The 15,024-nt window shown below is 42.4% G+C and overlaps 1 protein-coding gene across 1 annotated transcript; it reads left to right on the top strand.

Annotated features, from left to right (window-relative positions):
• Window positions 1–414: 414 nt before the first annotated feature.
• LOC138854293 (uncharacterized) lies at window positions 415–1,847 on the top strand. The gene is made up of 2 exons (XM_070096519.1): window positions 415–527; window positions 1,297–1,847. Exons 1-2 carry the CDS (start codon window positions 516–518, stop codon window positions 1,531–1,533), a joined length of 249 nt encoding a protein of 82 aa, XP_069952620.1. The 5' UTR covers window positions 415–515; the 3' UTR covers window positions 1,534–1,847.
• The last annotated feature ends 13,177 nt before the right edge of the window (window positions 1,848–15,024 follow it).

Below are 15,024 nucleotides of genomic sequence, written 5' to 3'. Positions count from 1 at the left end.
GCGAGAACCACATGACGCCTTAACCCATATATATATATATATATATATATATATATATATATATATATATATATATATATATATATATATATATATATATATATATATATATATATATATATTTCACTGTCCCCCTAAGTACCACAGTGGTTCTCACGCCCACAGACGCCACCCTTTACGTCTTCCCCTTAAAATCCACCTCCTGACACCCTTACCCCTCGACGCAGAAGCTTAGTCTGACACCTCCACTTACACGAACGGGGAAATGACCTTTATAGATGACTCCAAACCCAACGCATTTCCAAGGCGTTGGAAAAAATACGTTTTTTTTACGATATCGTCTCCGGATACGGCAACTGGAGCGTGCAACGTAAGGAGTGTGTGTGTGTGTGTCTGCAGTGTCTTGCACTTGTTGCAAGGCTTACAAGTGTGCTGCATAAGACGGGTTGCTCCTGAAAGCTGCTGGGTGTGTATATAAGGTGTGTGTGAAGGTGAGAGACAGTCAGTAGGTCAGCATGTTCAGTCAGGTGAGTACGTTGTCTCTCTCTCTCTCTCTCTCTCATATGATATACTATTGTGGAACATTCACGTGAAAATGTATTTTAGAAGTGTATTATACATATATCCCTGTATTAAACCCACGCGAGGCTTATACTCATGTATTAAACCCACACGAGGATTATACTCATGTATTAAACCCACGCGAGGATTATACTCATGTATTAAACCCACACGAGGATTATACTCATCTATTAAACCCAGGCGAGGATTATACTCATCTATTAAACCCACGCGAGGATTATACTCATGCATTAAACCCACGCGAGGATTATACTCATGCATTAAACCCACAAGAGGATTATACTCATCTATTAAACCCACACGAGGATTATACTCATGCATTAAACCCACACGAGGATTATACTCATGTATTAAACCCACACGAGGATTATACTCATGTATTATACACTCACGAGGGTAATTATCATGAATACAAGCATACTCTGATAAATTACTCCAGGAAAATTACATACAGTCATTATCTCTGGTTACCTAAATTACCTTTCCACTACAAGAAGACACAGGTCTTAACGGGAGAGCGCTAAAGCCTCAATATTTGTAAGGGTTGGATATAATCAGGTTTGATCCGAGGAAGGGTGGTTCCAATTTCTCAAGATCAAGAGCCCCTCACGGACATTATCACTTGAAGGGGTAAGTGTTGTTCCAGCCCAGGTGTTGCTGAGGGATGGTAATATTGTGTTGTAGGCTGTCACCGACATATTCTCCTTGTTGCAGGTGTTGTTCAGTGTACTGCTGGTGTCGGCGTGGGCCTTCCCTCAAGCCCACCCTGGTCCAGCCCACCCTGGTCCAGCCCACCCAGGACCAGCCCACGTCAGTCCCTCGGCACCTAACCAGGCCGCCCACGCCTTCGCCGCCCACGTCAGTCCAAATCATCCAAATCTGGCCGCCCACGTCAGTCCCCTGGCACCTAACCAGGCCGCCCATCCCTTACCTGCTTTCGTCACAGCTTAAACATATAAGTAATATATTAATTTCCTAAAACACTGCTAGCTAGCAAGTGTCTGTTTCTGAAAACTGGTAAAAAATATATATGAATGGATACATAACTACTTCATGGTGAAACTAAGACCAGTATCAGGAGACACTCGTGTTTCCTGACGTACAAAACACCATCTAACCAGGAGAACAGATGAAGAACATCCACTACTGCTTGACTGGAACAGCCGCGCCAGTGTAAACAAAAGCCGAACAGTCGGATTCGACACCTGATTTAACATTGTTCTACTATTACTTGTCATTATTAAACAAATAAAACCTCTTTTAACTATTGACTTTTGTATTTCCATGACCCTAAAATATTATAAATCCTACTTTCAGAACTCACAAACATGACTTCTTTTTTTATCCTCCCCCCCCTCGTGAGCAGAACTGATACTTCCAGTTCTAACCACTACAGCTTATGTGGCGCTGTACACCATTCGCTATATCGATGCTTTGGCTCCAGGTGATACTCAGGTGTTGTTACACGTGTTTCGTATATCTGTCTAATTTATTGCTAAGCGTTGTTTAGCCAGTCAGAACACGCCGGTTTACTGCTGCTGCTGCTGCTGCTGCTGCTGCTGCTGCTGCTGCTGCTGCTGCTGCTGCTGCTGATGATGATGATGATGATGATGATGATGATGATGATGATGATGATGCTGATTTATTCGTCAGGAAGCAGTTTATAGATGTTGGTTGTCCTGTCTACCAGGAGGCAGGAAAACATGTCTACTGACTCGAGTGTTTGTTGTCAGATTCAGCGACCACTGGCCTATGACCAGACAAGTTTTACAATGCTTTTATAATAACATAGAGGATCACTACACATACTCGCTATAACGTTTCAAGGACATAATGTTCTGAATCTACGACGTTTTAAGGGAGGTTCCGTGATGCTGTTGGGGGCTCTTGATCTTAGGAATTGGACCTGTGCTTTAATTCTGAGAATCGAATCTGAATGCACTTCCATTACCCCTCCCAGGAGCTGCATGACACCTAAGGGTTTAGTGCTCCCGCCCCTCCCCCCATCCTTAATTGTAATAATGTGGGAATAAAGGTCATGGTAGGGAGGGTTGGTTAACTGGGTTTAAAATCCCACCCAGTACGCGAGGATTGTTAAGGCTGCATCATGCCTGCGCATCACCAGTCAAGGCAGTCAGAAATATACACTTCTCGGTGTATACACCCTTTGATATCTGGATATTATGTATAAGAGAAGATTCAATACGACTGCGTCTGAGAAAGTTAGAATTAAACAGCTAGTTAACACTAAAATTTCAGCTTCACACAAGAATGGAGGAATACTGCAGCAGGCCTACTGACCCACACAAGGCAGGTCCTTATCAAAACTACCCATTCCTACTCAGGTATTTGTAGTACAAAAAACAAAGCTAAGAAGCCGCTAGCCAATTCATCCCAGGCCACAGAATCAAGGAGGAAGTGTACAAAGATCAAGCAATGAAGTAAACTTCTGGATTAAGGGAACAAATGCAGAAATAATGGGTCAATAGAAAATAGATAATCGCACGAGGGAGTTGGGAATTATTACACTAAACCCAAAAATGAGGCAGCTGGAGAAGTACACAGATGTTGAGGCAATGGGACGACGTGAGACGCGACCACCGTCAACTTAAGTAAAAACATAAAAAGGTTAAAGATCAAATGAGAAAATTTTATGCCCAGCAGACATGGAACGTATGTAAGTATGTAAGTATGTAAGGAGTTAAGGAATGTTGGTAAGTAAGGAAGTTACGATGTTGGTATGTAAGGAATTACTGTATGCATGGTTACAATCGTAATGAATTATTTGTGGCCAGGGAGGTAAGAAATGCACAGATATTAAAATATTTTTTTTTGTAATTAACATTATTAGACGTGCCCTATTAGATGGATACCCTTTAACCCAACTCTGATGTGCTTCCGGAAGATCTAAAATTCTCTTGCATCTCGACAGATCATCAAGGATATGACTTCTAGCAAGACCATACGGGAGTGTCTTATGTATCTGCATATCAGCGTATTCTTTGATGCCACGCACAACAAGCGGTTAACACAAACGTACCAATTTTTTTTCACTGTGAGGTGGGCAGCAATGTGAGGAGTAGCGGCCAGGGAGGTGCGGCCGCCACGTTCAGCCTTGACATTTGCAATCAGAGGAGCCGTCGGTATTTTTTGCTTTTGGCGCCAGTGAACGTGGCCACCACCGCCACCTGGAGCACAGTGGTCCATACCACCAGGGTCACACTGGTCCACACCACCAAGGACACACTGGGCCACCACCACAACTGGCGAGATGATAGTGAAAGTGGACAAGGCTTCCTGCTTCATTCATAACAGTAGTTTACTGTTAGAGAATGATGTAAAAGGAATCAGCAATGGACGATATTCTATAAGTAGCAAAACTAACTGCAGACATCCGCACTGTGCTTGCGATGAGTATATATATGTATGTATGTATGTATATATATATATATATATATATATATATATATATATATATATATATATATATATATATATATATATATATATATATGCACCTCCTCCTAACTTATATATATATATTGGTCAGGAACGCTTCCAAACACGAACAAATCGATTCACGACCAAAAAATTCGCTAAATTTTTGCATCTGGTCACGAACACAAAATCGGAAGCCGAACATACACAGCATATATATATATATATATATATATATATATATATATATATATATATATATATATATATATATATATATGTATATATATATATATTGGTCAGGAACGCTTCCAAACACGAACAAATCGATTCACGACCAAAAAATTCGCTAAATTTTTGCATCTGGTCACGAACACAAAATCGGAAGCCGAACATACACAGCTGTGCCAATTTTCACATTATGCGCCATTTTTTTTTCTCACGAGCCAATTTTTCCCCATTTCCTGTAATTACGACCGTGATAAATTCGGATTAGCAATATTTTATCAGCAGGTAGTGCCGAAACAGCTTCTCGCAGTGCTAGTACCCGACTACGGCTTACCATATAAGATTTTTGGTAATTTTTTTTTCTCAGTAGATTGTTTGTTGGGTTACCTTATTGAAACTTGGCCAATGTATGATGGAAAGATGCTTCGCAACGTACACTAAAAATAAAAGAAACCGGACAATAAATAACGAAGTTCACTGCAATGTTAGTTCGTGCAATTTTAGTTTTCTCTGTTGTTAAGATTTTCTTTGTTATTCAAGGTTTTAACATTTAGTTTACTATTACACTGTGTATTCTGTGGTGTAAACTATTTTTGTGCTTAAATGTCTTAAAAAACAATATTTACATACAGTTCGCAGGGGTCTGGAACGGATTAATCATATTCACATACACTCCAATGGGGAAATTAGATTCGGGTCACGACCAAATCAGTTTGCGACCTCAGTTTTGGAATGAATTATGATCGTGACCGGAGGTTCCACTGTATATATAAATTCTAAAGGGATAAATTTTTGTTCCTTTAACTGAAAAGTATTACACAAGTCAAAGACTCATATACATTACTTAATGGAAATTATTTTTATGATTTATATGGTAGAGAAAATTAGTCTACTTAAGAGTGGAAACGTGAACTAATTTCTCATTATTATTAAGCTCTGATTAATTTATGTTATATGTTTAATATAAATAGTGTGTTTAATATATATATTATATATATACCATAAAAGATGCGGTAAGTTAATGAATTACAGTAATATATCACCTGGGTGAGTTAATGGATACAGTGGCAACTGTTAAAACATTCACTGCCGCTACGTTACGCTCACCACTAGCAGTGTCAAGCCAATACACAGTACAGTGAATGGACTCAGAATATATATAGAAGCAGTCTAGGAAGGGCATTGTCATTCTTGAAGGTAATAATGGTGGTTGTGGTGGTAGTAGTAGTAGTTGCTGTTGTTGTTGTAGTATTAGTGGTTGTAGTAATAGTAGTAGTAGTAGTTGTTGTAGTAGTAGTTAGTAGAAATGGTACAAATGGAAAGATCTAGGTAGTTTAATAACATTTTAGGACTACACCTAGAGTTACGGTACAAGGAGGGATGGCTTCCGGTGATATAACTTCTGATAATTTAGTTCCCAGTCAGTCTAACTTCCCCTAATTTTACTTTTGATATAAAAAAAAATATTGGTCGATTTAAGTAGCCAAAAATTAAATATTTAAACAATATGAAAACAAACTCACGATTATGTATCGTATCCGAGCTTACTCTACCCTATCCTCACTTAATCTAACCTAACTTACCTTAGTCTCATTTAATCTAACCTAACGTAACTTAATCAAACCCAACGTAACTTAACTAAACCTAGTGTAACCTAACCTAGCTTACACTTAACCCAATTTAATTTAGTTTAACCTGACCCTTCACATAACTAATTACTACCAACTATCTTCACCAGGTGCCAGATCAACCAGGCTGTGATGGATATGTGGGGCTACCGGCCACCAACAACAACTGCCTGTGATAAATGGTTTTCAAGATTGAAGATTGAGACACTTATGCAACATATAAAAATCTTTATTAAGGAAACGTATCGCCACACAATGGCTTCGTCAGTCCAATAAGAAGCTTTGTATTGGATTGATGAAGCCACTGTGGTTGACCAGGGAAGCACCAGACGAGCCTGGCCCATGGCCGGGCTCAGTAGAAAAACTCTCGGAACTCATCAAAGGTCAAAGGTAAAGGCAGACATCTCATCAAAAATTTCTAACCCACCTCTCAGAGATATCTTCGAAAAGGGGGAGAAGAAACTGGTCTTTTTTGATAGTCACGTATTAATATCCGGAGCACGTGAGAGGTCACACTAGGCGGTGTCTGGGGAGGATATAACCACCACCTTGGCCGTGACTGTTGTGCTTACTTGGCCGTGACCACCGTGAAAACCTCATTGGGTAATCCAAGAGTTCAGTGGGCTCTTGTGCCCTACTAGAACGAAGAGATTAATTCAAGAGTTCAGTGGGTTCTTGCGTCCTACTAGAACGAAGAGATTAATCCAAGAGTTCAGTGGGCTCTTGCGCCCTACTAGAACGAAGAGATTAATCCAAGAGCTCTGTGGGCTCTTGCGCTCTACTTGAACGAAGAGATTAATCCAAGAGTTCTGTGGGCTCTTGCGCCCTACTAGAACGAAGAGATTAATCCAAGAGTTCTGTGGGCCCTTGCGCCCTACTAGAACCAAGAGATTAATCCAAGAGTTCAGTGGGCTCTTGCGCCCTACTAGAGAGAAGAGATTTGTTCTCGATCAAGAGTGCGACGTTGTTGATGTGGCGCAAGCCAGCATTTATCCTTAACTCTGATTACCAAACACATGTACAACATTTAGGCATCGTTACTGCCGAAACGTTTCGTCTGTGTGGCAGATTTCTTCAGTCGAATACAAGCAATTATCAAATTGGGAAAAGAAGAAAAGGTGGAGAGTTAGAAAGAACTGAACTCGTTCTATTCAAGAATGACGGGCTGATCACCTCAAAATTGCCACTTCTCTTCGATTATACTTCAGTAAAGAAGCCTGCTGCGTAGGCGAATGGTTGGGCAATAAAGATAAGTATTTGTAATTAAGACACATGTGCAACAGTTAGGTTTCTGTATTCCGAAACGTTTCGCCTACACAGTAGGCCTCTTCAGTCGAGTGTAGAGGTGGCAGTAGAAGCCTGGAGAAGAGTTCTGTTCCATAGTTTGGAACAACGTGAAGCCGAAGCAACATATATCTTACCTGGACTTACTTTGCATAGGCCAGTAGGCCTGCTGCAGTGCTCCATTTTCCTTGTGTTCTTATATTCTCATAAACTCGTCAGTAATGTATACGTCCAGCTAGGTTTACGGTCTTAATAGGCTTTCACTGGGACAACGTTCTGCTCTGTATATAACTTGATGATAACCTTATAAATCTCTACGCAAAACAATACGTCTCAATAAAAGTTCCTTTTACAACCTCAGTTTTTTTTCTTCAGCAACGTTATGACCCTTGTGGGTTTAGGGCTTAGTTACAACTACAATAATTTTCTTCAAGAGGCTGAAATACGGGTTAAAATAAACGTGCACGTAAGTTTATTTAGGTGCAAGTACACATAAACACAGTTACACAAATTATCATACATAGTAACACACTCGTAAATTACCTAGAATAGGCCGAAAAAAGGTCCGACAAATTGACTTATTTCCACTGGGGTCGTTGCTGGTCTGTGGATCATACTTTAAGGTCACACTTGATGCTGTGATGACCAGAGAGGCACAGAGACGACGCGTCGCCTCTTTCATAGCAAAACATACTAGAGAAATAATGATTGTTTTTGTGGTGGTGTGACTCCTAGGAACGTGTCTCCTGGTCAGAAGGTCAGAGATGGTCCACAACAAGCAGGACAATGTATGATATTCGTCGTCCTGTCAACCATGGTGTTGCTAGCTTTTTATTTCTTGTAAGATCTTTGCCTCCCATTACTTATGCTTTCAGAATCTACCTTACCAGTATTTATATTCTCTGAGATATAGCTTTAAATCCTGACTTCCTCATGTTTATTCTTTCAGGTTCTAGTTTCAAAGTCTATATAACTTTAGACATTAACTTCGGTGTTATTCTGCTTATAAACTTTGGCTATCCAGCACTTATACTTTTAGGTTGTGCTTCATTAACTGATAAGTATGTATATTTTGAGAGACTGGGGAAAAATAACAACGAAAGAAGTACCACTCGAAGAATTTTTATGTGAAAAACACGTATTCTGGCGCTTATGTCATGTATACATGAATAATAATCTATTAGATAAACTTGTAACATGACGAGTAATGTGAAGCAATCAGTGCTGCAGTGTTTATCCATCTGAAATACCTGTGCCTGGTTTTCAGAGTTTCCCACCTCCATACCTTCATCATCTCTAAATTTATACCCCTCCATCCTCTCCCCCCTTCCTCACCTCCATTCTATCTCCCTCTCACTTCCCATTCCTCACCTAACTGCCACACCTTTCCTGATGAAAAACTCCCAGCCCAAGGCCTAACAACGGACCACAACTTGCTCTTGTGACGGCTAACGGGACGACCAGCCTCTGACGTGTGTGTATAAAACACCTACCATCATAATCCCAAGTGTTGGCGCCACCTAGGACCATAATCTCCTGATTCTGGTGTCACCTACAGCCGTATCTATTTGTTCTGGTATCACCTATATATATATATATATATATATATATATATATATATATATATATATATATACATTTGTGTGTGTGTGCGTGCGTGAGTGTGTGTGTGTGTGTGTGTGTGTGTGTGTGTGTGTGTGTGTGTGTGTGTGTGTGTGTGTGTGTGTGTGTGTGTGTGAGTGTGTGTGTGCTGAATCGTGGTCTGTGAAGTACAGCAGGAGGTACACTGTGATGTACTGCAGGAGGTACACTGTGATGCACTGCAGAAGGTACACTGTGATGTACTGCAGAAGGTACACTGTGATATACTGCAAGAGATACACTGTGATGTACTGCAGGAGATACACTGTGATGTACTGCAGGAGGTACACTGTGATGTACTGTAGGAGGTACACTGTGATGTACTGCAGGAGATACACTCTGATGTACTGCAGGAGGTACACTCTGATGTACTGCAGGAGGTACACTGTGATGTAATGCAGGAGGTACACTGCAATGTACTGCAGGAGATACACTGTGATGTACTGCAGGAGGTACACTGTGATGTACTGCAGGAGGTACACTCTGATGTACTGCAGGAGGTACACTCTGATGTACTGCAGGAGATACACTGTGATGTACTGCAGGAGGTACACTGTGATGTACTGCAGGAGGTACACTGTGATGTACTGCAGGAGGTACACTGTGATGTACTGCAGGAGGTACACTGTGATGTACTGCAGGAGGTACACGGTGATGTACTGCAGGATGTACACTGTGATGTACTGCAGAAGATAAACTGTGATATACTGCAGGAGGTACACTGTGATGTAATGCAGGAGGTACACTGTAATGTACTGCAGGAGATACACTGTGATGTACTGCAGGAGGTACACTGTGATGTACTGCAGGAGGTACACCGTGATGTACTGCAGGAGGTACACTCTGATGTACTGCAGGATGTACACTGTGATGTACTGCAGGAGGTACACTGTGATGTACTGCAGAATGTACACTGTGATGTACTGCAGGATGTACACTGTGATGTACTGAAGGAGGTACACTGTGATGTACTGCAGGAGGTACACGGTGATGTACTGCATGAGGTACACTGTGATGTACTGCAGGAGGTACATTGAGATGTACTGCATTAGATACACTGTGATGTACTGCAGGAGGTACACAGTGATGTACTGCAGGAGGTACACTGTGATGTACTGCAGGAGGTACACGGTGATGTACTGAAGGATGTACACTGTGATGTACTGCAGGAGGTACACTGTGATGTACTGCAGGAGGTACACTGTGATGTACTGCAGGAGATACACTGCAATGTACTGCAGGAGATACACTGTGATGTACTGCAGGAGGTACACTGTGATGTACTGCAGGAGGTACACTGTGATGTACTGCAGGAGGTACACTGTGATGTACTGCAGGAGGTACACTGTGATGTACTGCAGGAGATACAATCTGATGTACTGCAGGAGGTGCATTGTGGTGTACTGCAGGAGGTACACTGTGATGTACTGCAGGAAGTACACTGATGTACTGCAGGAGGTACACTGTGATGTACTGCAGAAGGTATACTGTGATGTACTGCAGGAGATACACTGTGATGTACTGCAGGAGGCACACTGTGATGTACTGCAGAAGGTACACTGTGATGTACTGCAGGAGGTACACTGTGCTGTATTGCAGGATGTACACTGTGATGTACTGCAGAAGGTATACTGTGATGTTCTGCAGGAGGTACACCGTGATGTAATGCAGGAGATACACTGTGATGTACTGCAGAAGGTATACTGTGATGTACTGCAGGAGATACACTGTGATGTACTGCAGGAGGTACACTGTGATGTACTGCAGGATGTACACTGTGATGTACTGCAGGAGGTACACTGTAATGTACTGCAGGAGATACACTGTGATGTACTGCAGGAGGTACACTGTGATGTACTGCATGAGGTACAGTGTGATGTACTGCAAGAGATACACTGTGATGTACTGCAGGAGGTACACTGTGATGTACTGCAGGAGGTACACTGTGATGTACTGCAGGAGGCACACTGTGATGTACTGCAGCAGGTACACTGTGATGTACTGCAGAAGGTACACTGTGATGTGCTGCAGGAGATACACTGTGTTGTACTGCAGGAGGTACACTGTGATGTACTGCAGGAGGTACACTGTGATGTACTGCAGGAGGTACACTGTGATGTACTGCAGAATGTACACTGTGATGTACTGAAGGAGGTACACTGTCATGTACTGCAGGAGGTACACTGTGATGTACTGCAGGAGGTACACTGTGATGTACTGCAGAATGTACACTGTGATGTACTGCAGGAGGTACACTGTGGTGTACTGCAGGAGGTACACTGTGATGTACTGCAGGAGGTACACTGTGATGTACTGCAGAAGGTACACTGTGATGTGCTACAGGAGATACACTGTGATGTACTGCAGGAGGTACACTGTGATGTACTGCAGGAGGTACACTGTGATGTACTGCAGGAGGTACACTGTGATGTACTGCAGAATGTACACTGTGATGTACTGCAGGATGTACACTGTGATGTACTGAAGGAGGTACACTGTCATGTACTGCAGGAGGTACACTGTGATGTACTGCAGGAGGTACACTGTGATGTACTGCAGAATGTACACTGTGATGTACTGCAGGAGGTACACTGTGGTGTACTGCAGGAGGTACACTGTGATGTACTGCAGGAGATACACTGTGATGTACTGCAGGAGGTACACTGTGATGTACTGCTGGAAGTACACTGTGATGTACTGCAGGAGGTACACTGTGATGTACTGCAGGAGGTACACTGTGATGTAGTGCAGGAGGTACACTGTGATATACTGCAGGAGGTACACTGTGATGTACTGCAGGAGGTACACTGTGATGTACTGCAGGAGGTACACTGTGATGTACTGCAGGAGGTACGTTGTGATGTAATGCAGGATGTACACTGTGATGTACTGTAGGATGTACACTGTGATGTACTGCAGGAGGTACACTGTGGTGTACTGCAGGAGGTACACTGTGATGTACTGCAGGAGATACACTGTGATGTACTGCAGGAGGTACACTGTGATGTACTGCTGGAGGTACACTGTGATGTACTGTAGGAGGTACACTGTGATGTACTGCAGGAGGTACACTGTGATGTAGTGCAGGAGGTACACTGTGATGTACTGCAGGAGGTACACTCTGATGTACTGCAGGAGGTACACTCTGATGTACTGCAGGAGGTACACTGTGATGTACTGCAGGAGGTACACTGTGATGTACTGCAGGATGTACACTGTCATGTACTGCAGGAGGTACACTGTGATGTACTTCAGGATGTACACTGTGATGTACTGCAGGAGGTACACTGTGATGTACTGCAGGAGGTAAACTGTGATGTACTGCAGGATGTACACTGTGATGTACTGCAGGATGTACACTATGATGTACTGCAGGATGCACACTGTGATGTACTGCAGGATGTACACTGTGATTTAATGCAGGATGTACACTGTGATGTACTGCAGGAGGTACACTGTGATGTACTGCAGGAGGTACACTGTGATGTACTGCAGGATGTACACTGTGATGTACTGCAGGGTGTACACTGTGATGTACTGCAGGATGTACACTGTGATGTACTGCAGAATGTACACTTTGATGTACTGCAGGAGGTTCACTGTACAACGCTGTCTGTACCGTGGACGGTGTTTCCCTTATTCTTGCGATAATCACAAAATCCTCTTATATGGAATCTTGACCGATGACATATCTCGCAAGCAGTGAGGGTTTATCAGGTCACAAACAGGTACAACTTTATTGCCAAGAGCGTGCCTGTAATAAAGCGTGTGCCAGTAGTTTTGCCGTTCATTTTGTTTAGGTATAGAATGTTGTAATAGAGCTGCTGTTATATTACAGTGAATAGGTAAGCGAGAATTTCTTTGGAAGGACAGTTGATGATGATTTAGTTATCTTTTATTTTCCAACTGGTTTTCTGTGAGTGAGTCAGTCGACAGATGCTCTACGTTCTCCTTTTATAGCAATCATTGACCGTAGACGGTCATTCTCATGTGTTCCGCCGTGGTTCATCTTCGTCAATAAAGGTTCACATTACACCGTTTTCTTGTATCATTTTCCATCGACTCGCTGTTATTCCTTTTTTTTTTACCGTTTTACTCCACCGTGCGTTCACCGAGTTTACCATGTAGGCTAATTCCTATTTTGTTTACTAGGCCAGGAAGAGAATGTGAACCAGTTAAGGGTTCATCTGGTGCCTTTCCATCGTGACTCTGGCATTTGAGAAAGCTCTACGTCTGTGTCTGAGAAGCAGTTGAGGAAACGTTTTGCCAACCTGTATCTTCTTCAGTCCAATACAGAGAAGTACGGAGAAAGATGAAGAGGAGTTAGAGGTAATCAGCCTCTCAGCCTGGAGTCGATGTGTTCATCCCATCAGTATTGAAAAAAGCTCAAAGGTACAAGAGTACACCTCATTTTCTCTATTCTTCTCTGTATTGGACTGAAGAAGTCACTGTCTGGCGAAACGTTTCCTCAATAAATATTCAAAAATATTGCCCAAGTGTCTCATTCTTCACCCTGTCGGTTTTGTAAACCATTTCCATTATTGAGAGGTAATCTCTCTCAGGAGACCTGAGGACAGTGAGAGGCAGCCTCTCTCAGCAGACCTGAGGACAGTGAGAGGCAGCCTCTCTCAGGAGACCTGAGGACAGTGAGAGGCAGCCTCTCTCAGGAGACCTGAGGACAGTGAGAGGCAGCCTCTCTCAGGAGACCTGAGGACAGTGAGAGGCAGCTTCTCTCAGGAGACCTGAGGACAGTGAGATGCAGCCTCTCTCAGGAGACCTGAGGACAGTGAGAGGCAGCCTCTCTCAGGAGACCTGAGAACCGTGAAGCAGGTCTGTTGGTCTTATGCTCACCAGCGACATTGTGCTTTTGTTCATGTAACCGAGGTCTTCCTCTGGGTTACAGGTATACCTGGAGTATACCTATACCTGGTGACTTGAGTCATACGAGTGAAAACTTCGACTGCCTGACAAAATCTGACTTGTCGTCCTAGGTAGGCTCTTTTTTTCATTATTTCTGTTGACTGTTTCCGTTGCTGTCTACCAAGAACTGAACTGCCAATGATCTTTAAATCCAGTCTCTCCCTTTCTCTCTCTCTCTCTCTCTCTCTCTCTCTCTCTCTCTCTCTCTCTCTCTCTCTCTCACACACACACACACACACACACTCTCTCTCCTAACTTCTGGAGGAAGCAGCTCGACCACAGGTAACCACAAACGGGCGAGAACAGCGATCACACATCGAAATGTCCTGTACGTTGTGTTTCAGGATCCATTTCAGCGTTGTCGATTTTTCCATTGTTCTGGCTGTTGCACACTCCTCGTGTACACTTCAACTAGGACATTCTAGCAGGGCGCCAAGGACATCAGTATGTGAATGGTGGTAGATAGGATTGGTTGGTTAATGGGGCTTGAAGCCTATTGACTATATTAAGGCTTCACATTGCTTTTTACCACCAGATAAGTATACTTTCATCCCTAAAACAAGGATTAAAGTCAACTCTCAGTATATATACACTGGCAGTAATACAACCCCTGATGTATATATCTTGTGATGTAGATAGAATCTTCAAAGTTGAATGTTGGTTGACAGAGACATTAAAAGTATGAATGGTAGTAGACAAACACAGAAAAAAAGAGTAGATAGGTAGATGTTTACCTAGTAAGCAAGTAGGTACCTGGGTGTAAGACACCTGGTATGGGGGACAAGATTGAGAACCCCAATGGAAATAAGACAGACGGTCCCCCGACGGCACACTGTCTCTCTTAGGTTATCCTGGGTGGCTAACCCCTCGGGGTTAAAAATCCGAACAAAATCATGTTATTCAGCAACAGGTAATAAAATACAAGTCTCCCCAACAATATTACTCTAATGTAGACATCAATTTTACAATTTATGGGAAAGTGTCGAACTGGGATTTTTTTTTTTTCAGTGCCTGGGCATAGGAAGGTGATCACGTTTGATCCAAAGAAGACATAAACCAGCTCCAATTCCTCGGATCAAGGACCTTTCACCTTCGAATATGATAGAACACGTAGTTAGATGACAGACTTGGATATAATTCAAACTTTAATAATAATAATAATGTTTATTTCGACAAGGACATGATACAACTTATACAGACCATAGCTGACATCAGTCACATACTAAAATATGGAAAATCTCTGATTATACAGAGCATTTGGAGCAACTTGGGTTAATTTTGTCTCCAAGATGTGACCCACACC

This window comes from Cherax quadricarinatus, chromosome 54 (assembly GCF_038502225.1).
Source record: "Cherax quadricarinatus isolate ZL_2023a chromosome 54, ASM3850222v1, whole genome shotgun sequence".
In the NCBI taxonomy this organism is placed as follows: domain Eukaryota; kingdom Metazoa; phylum Arthropoda; class Malacostraca; order Decapoda; family Parastacidae; genus Cherax; species Cherax quadricarinatus.
This window is presented reverse-complemented; position numbering and strand designations above follow the sequence as displayed.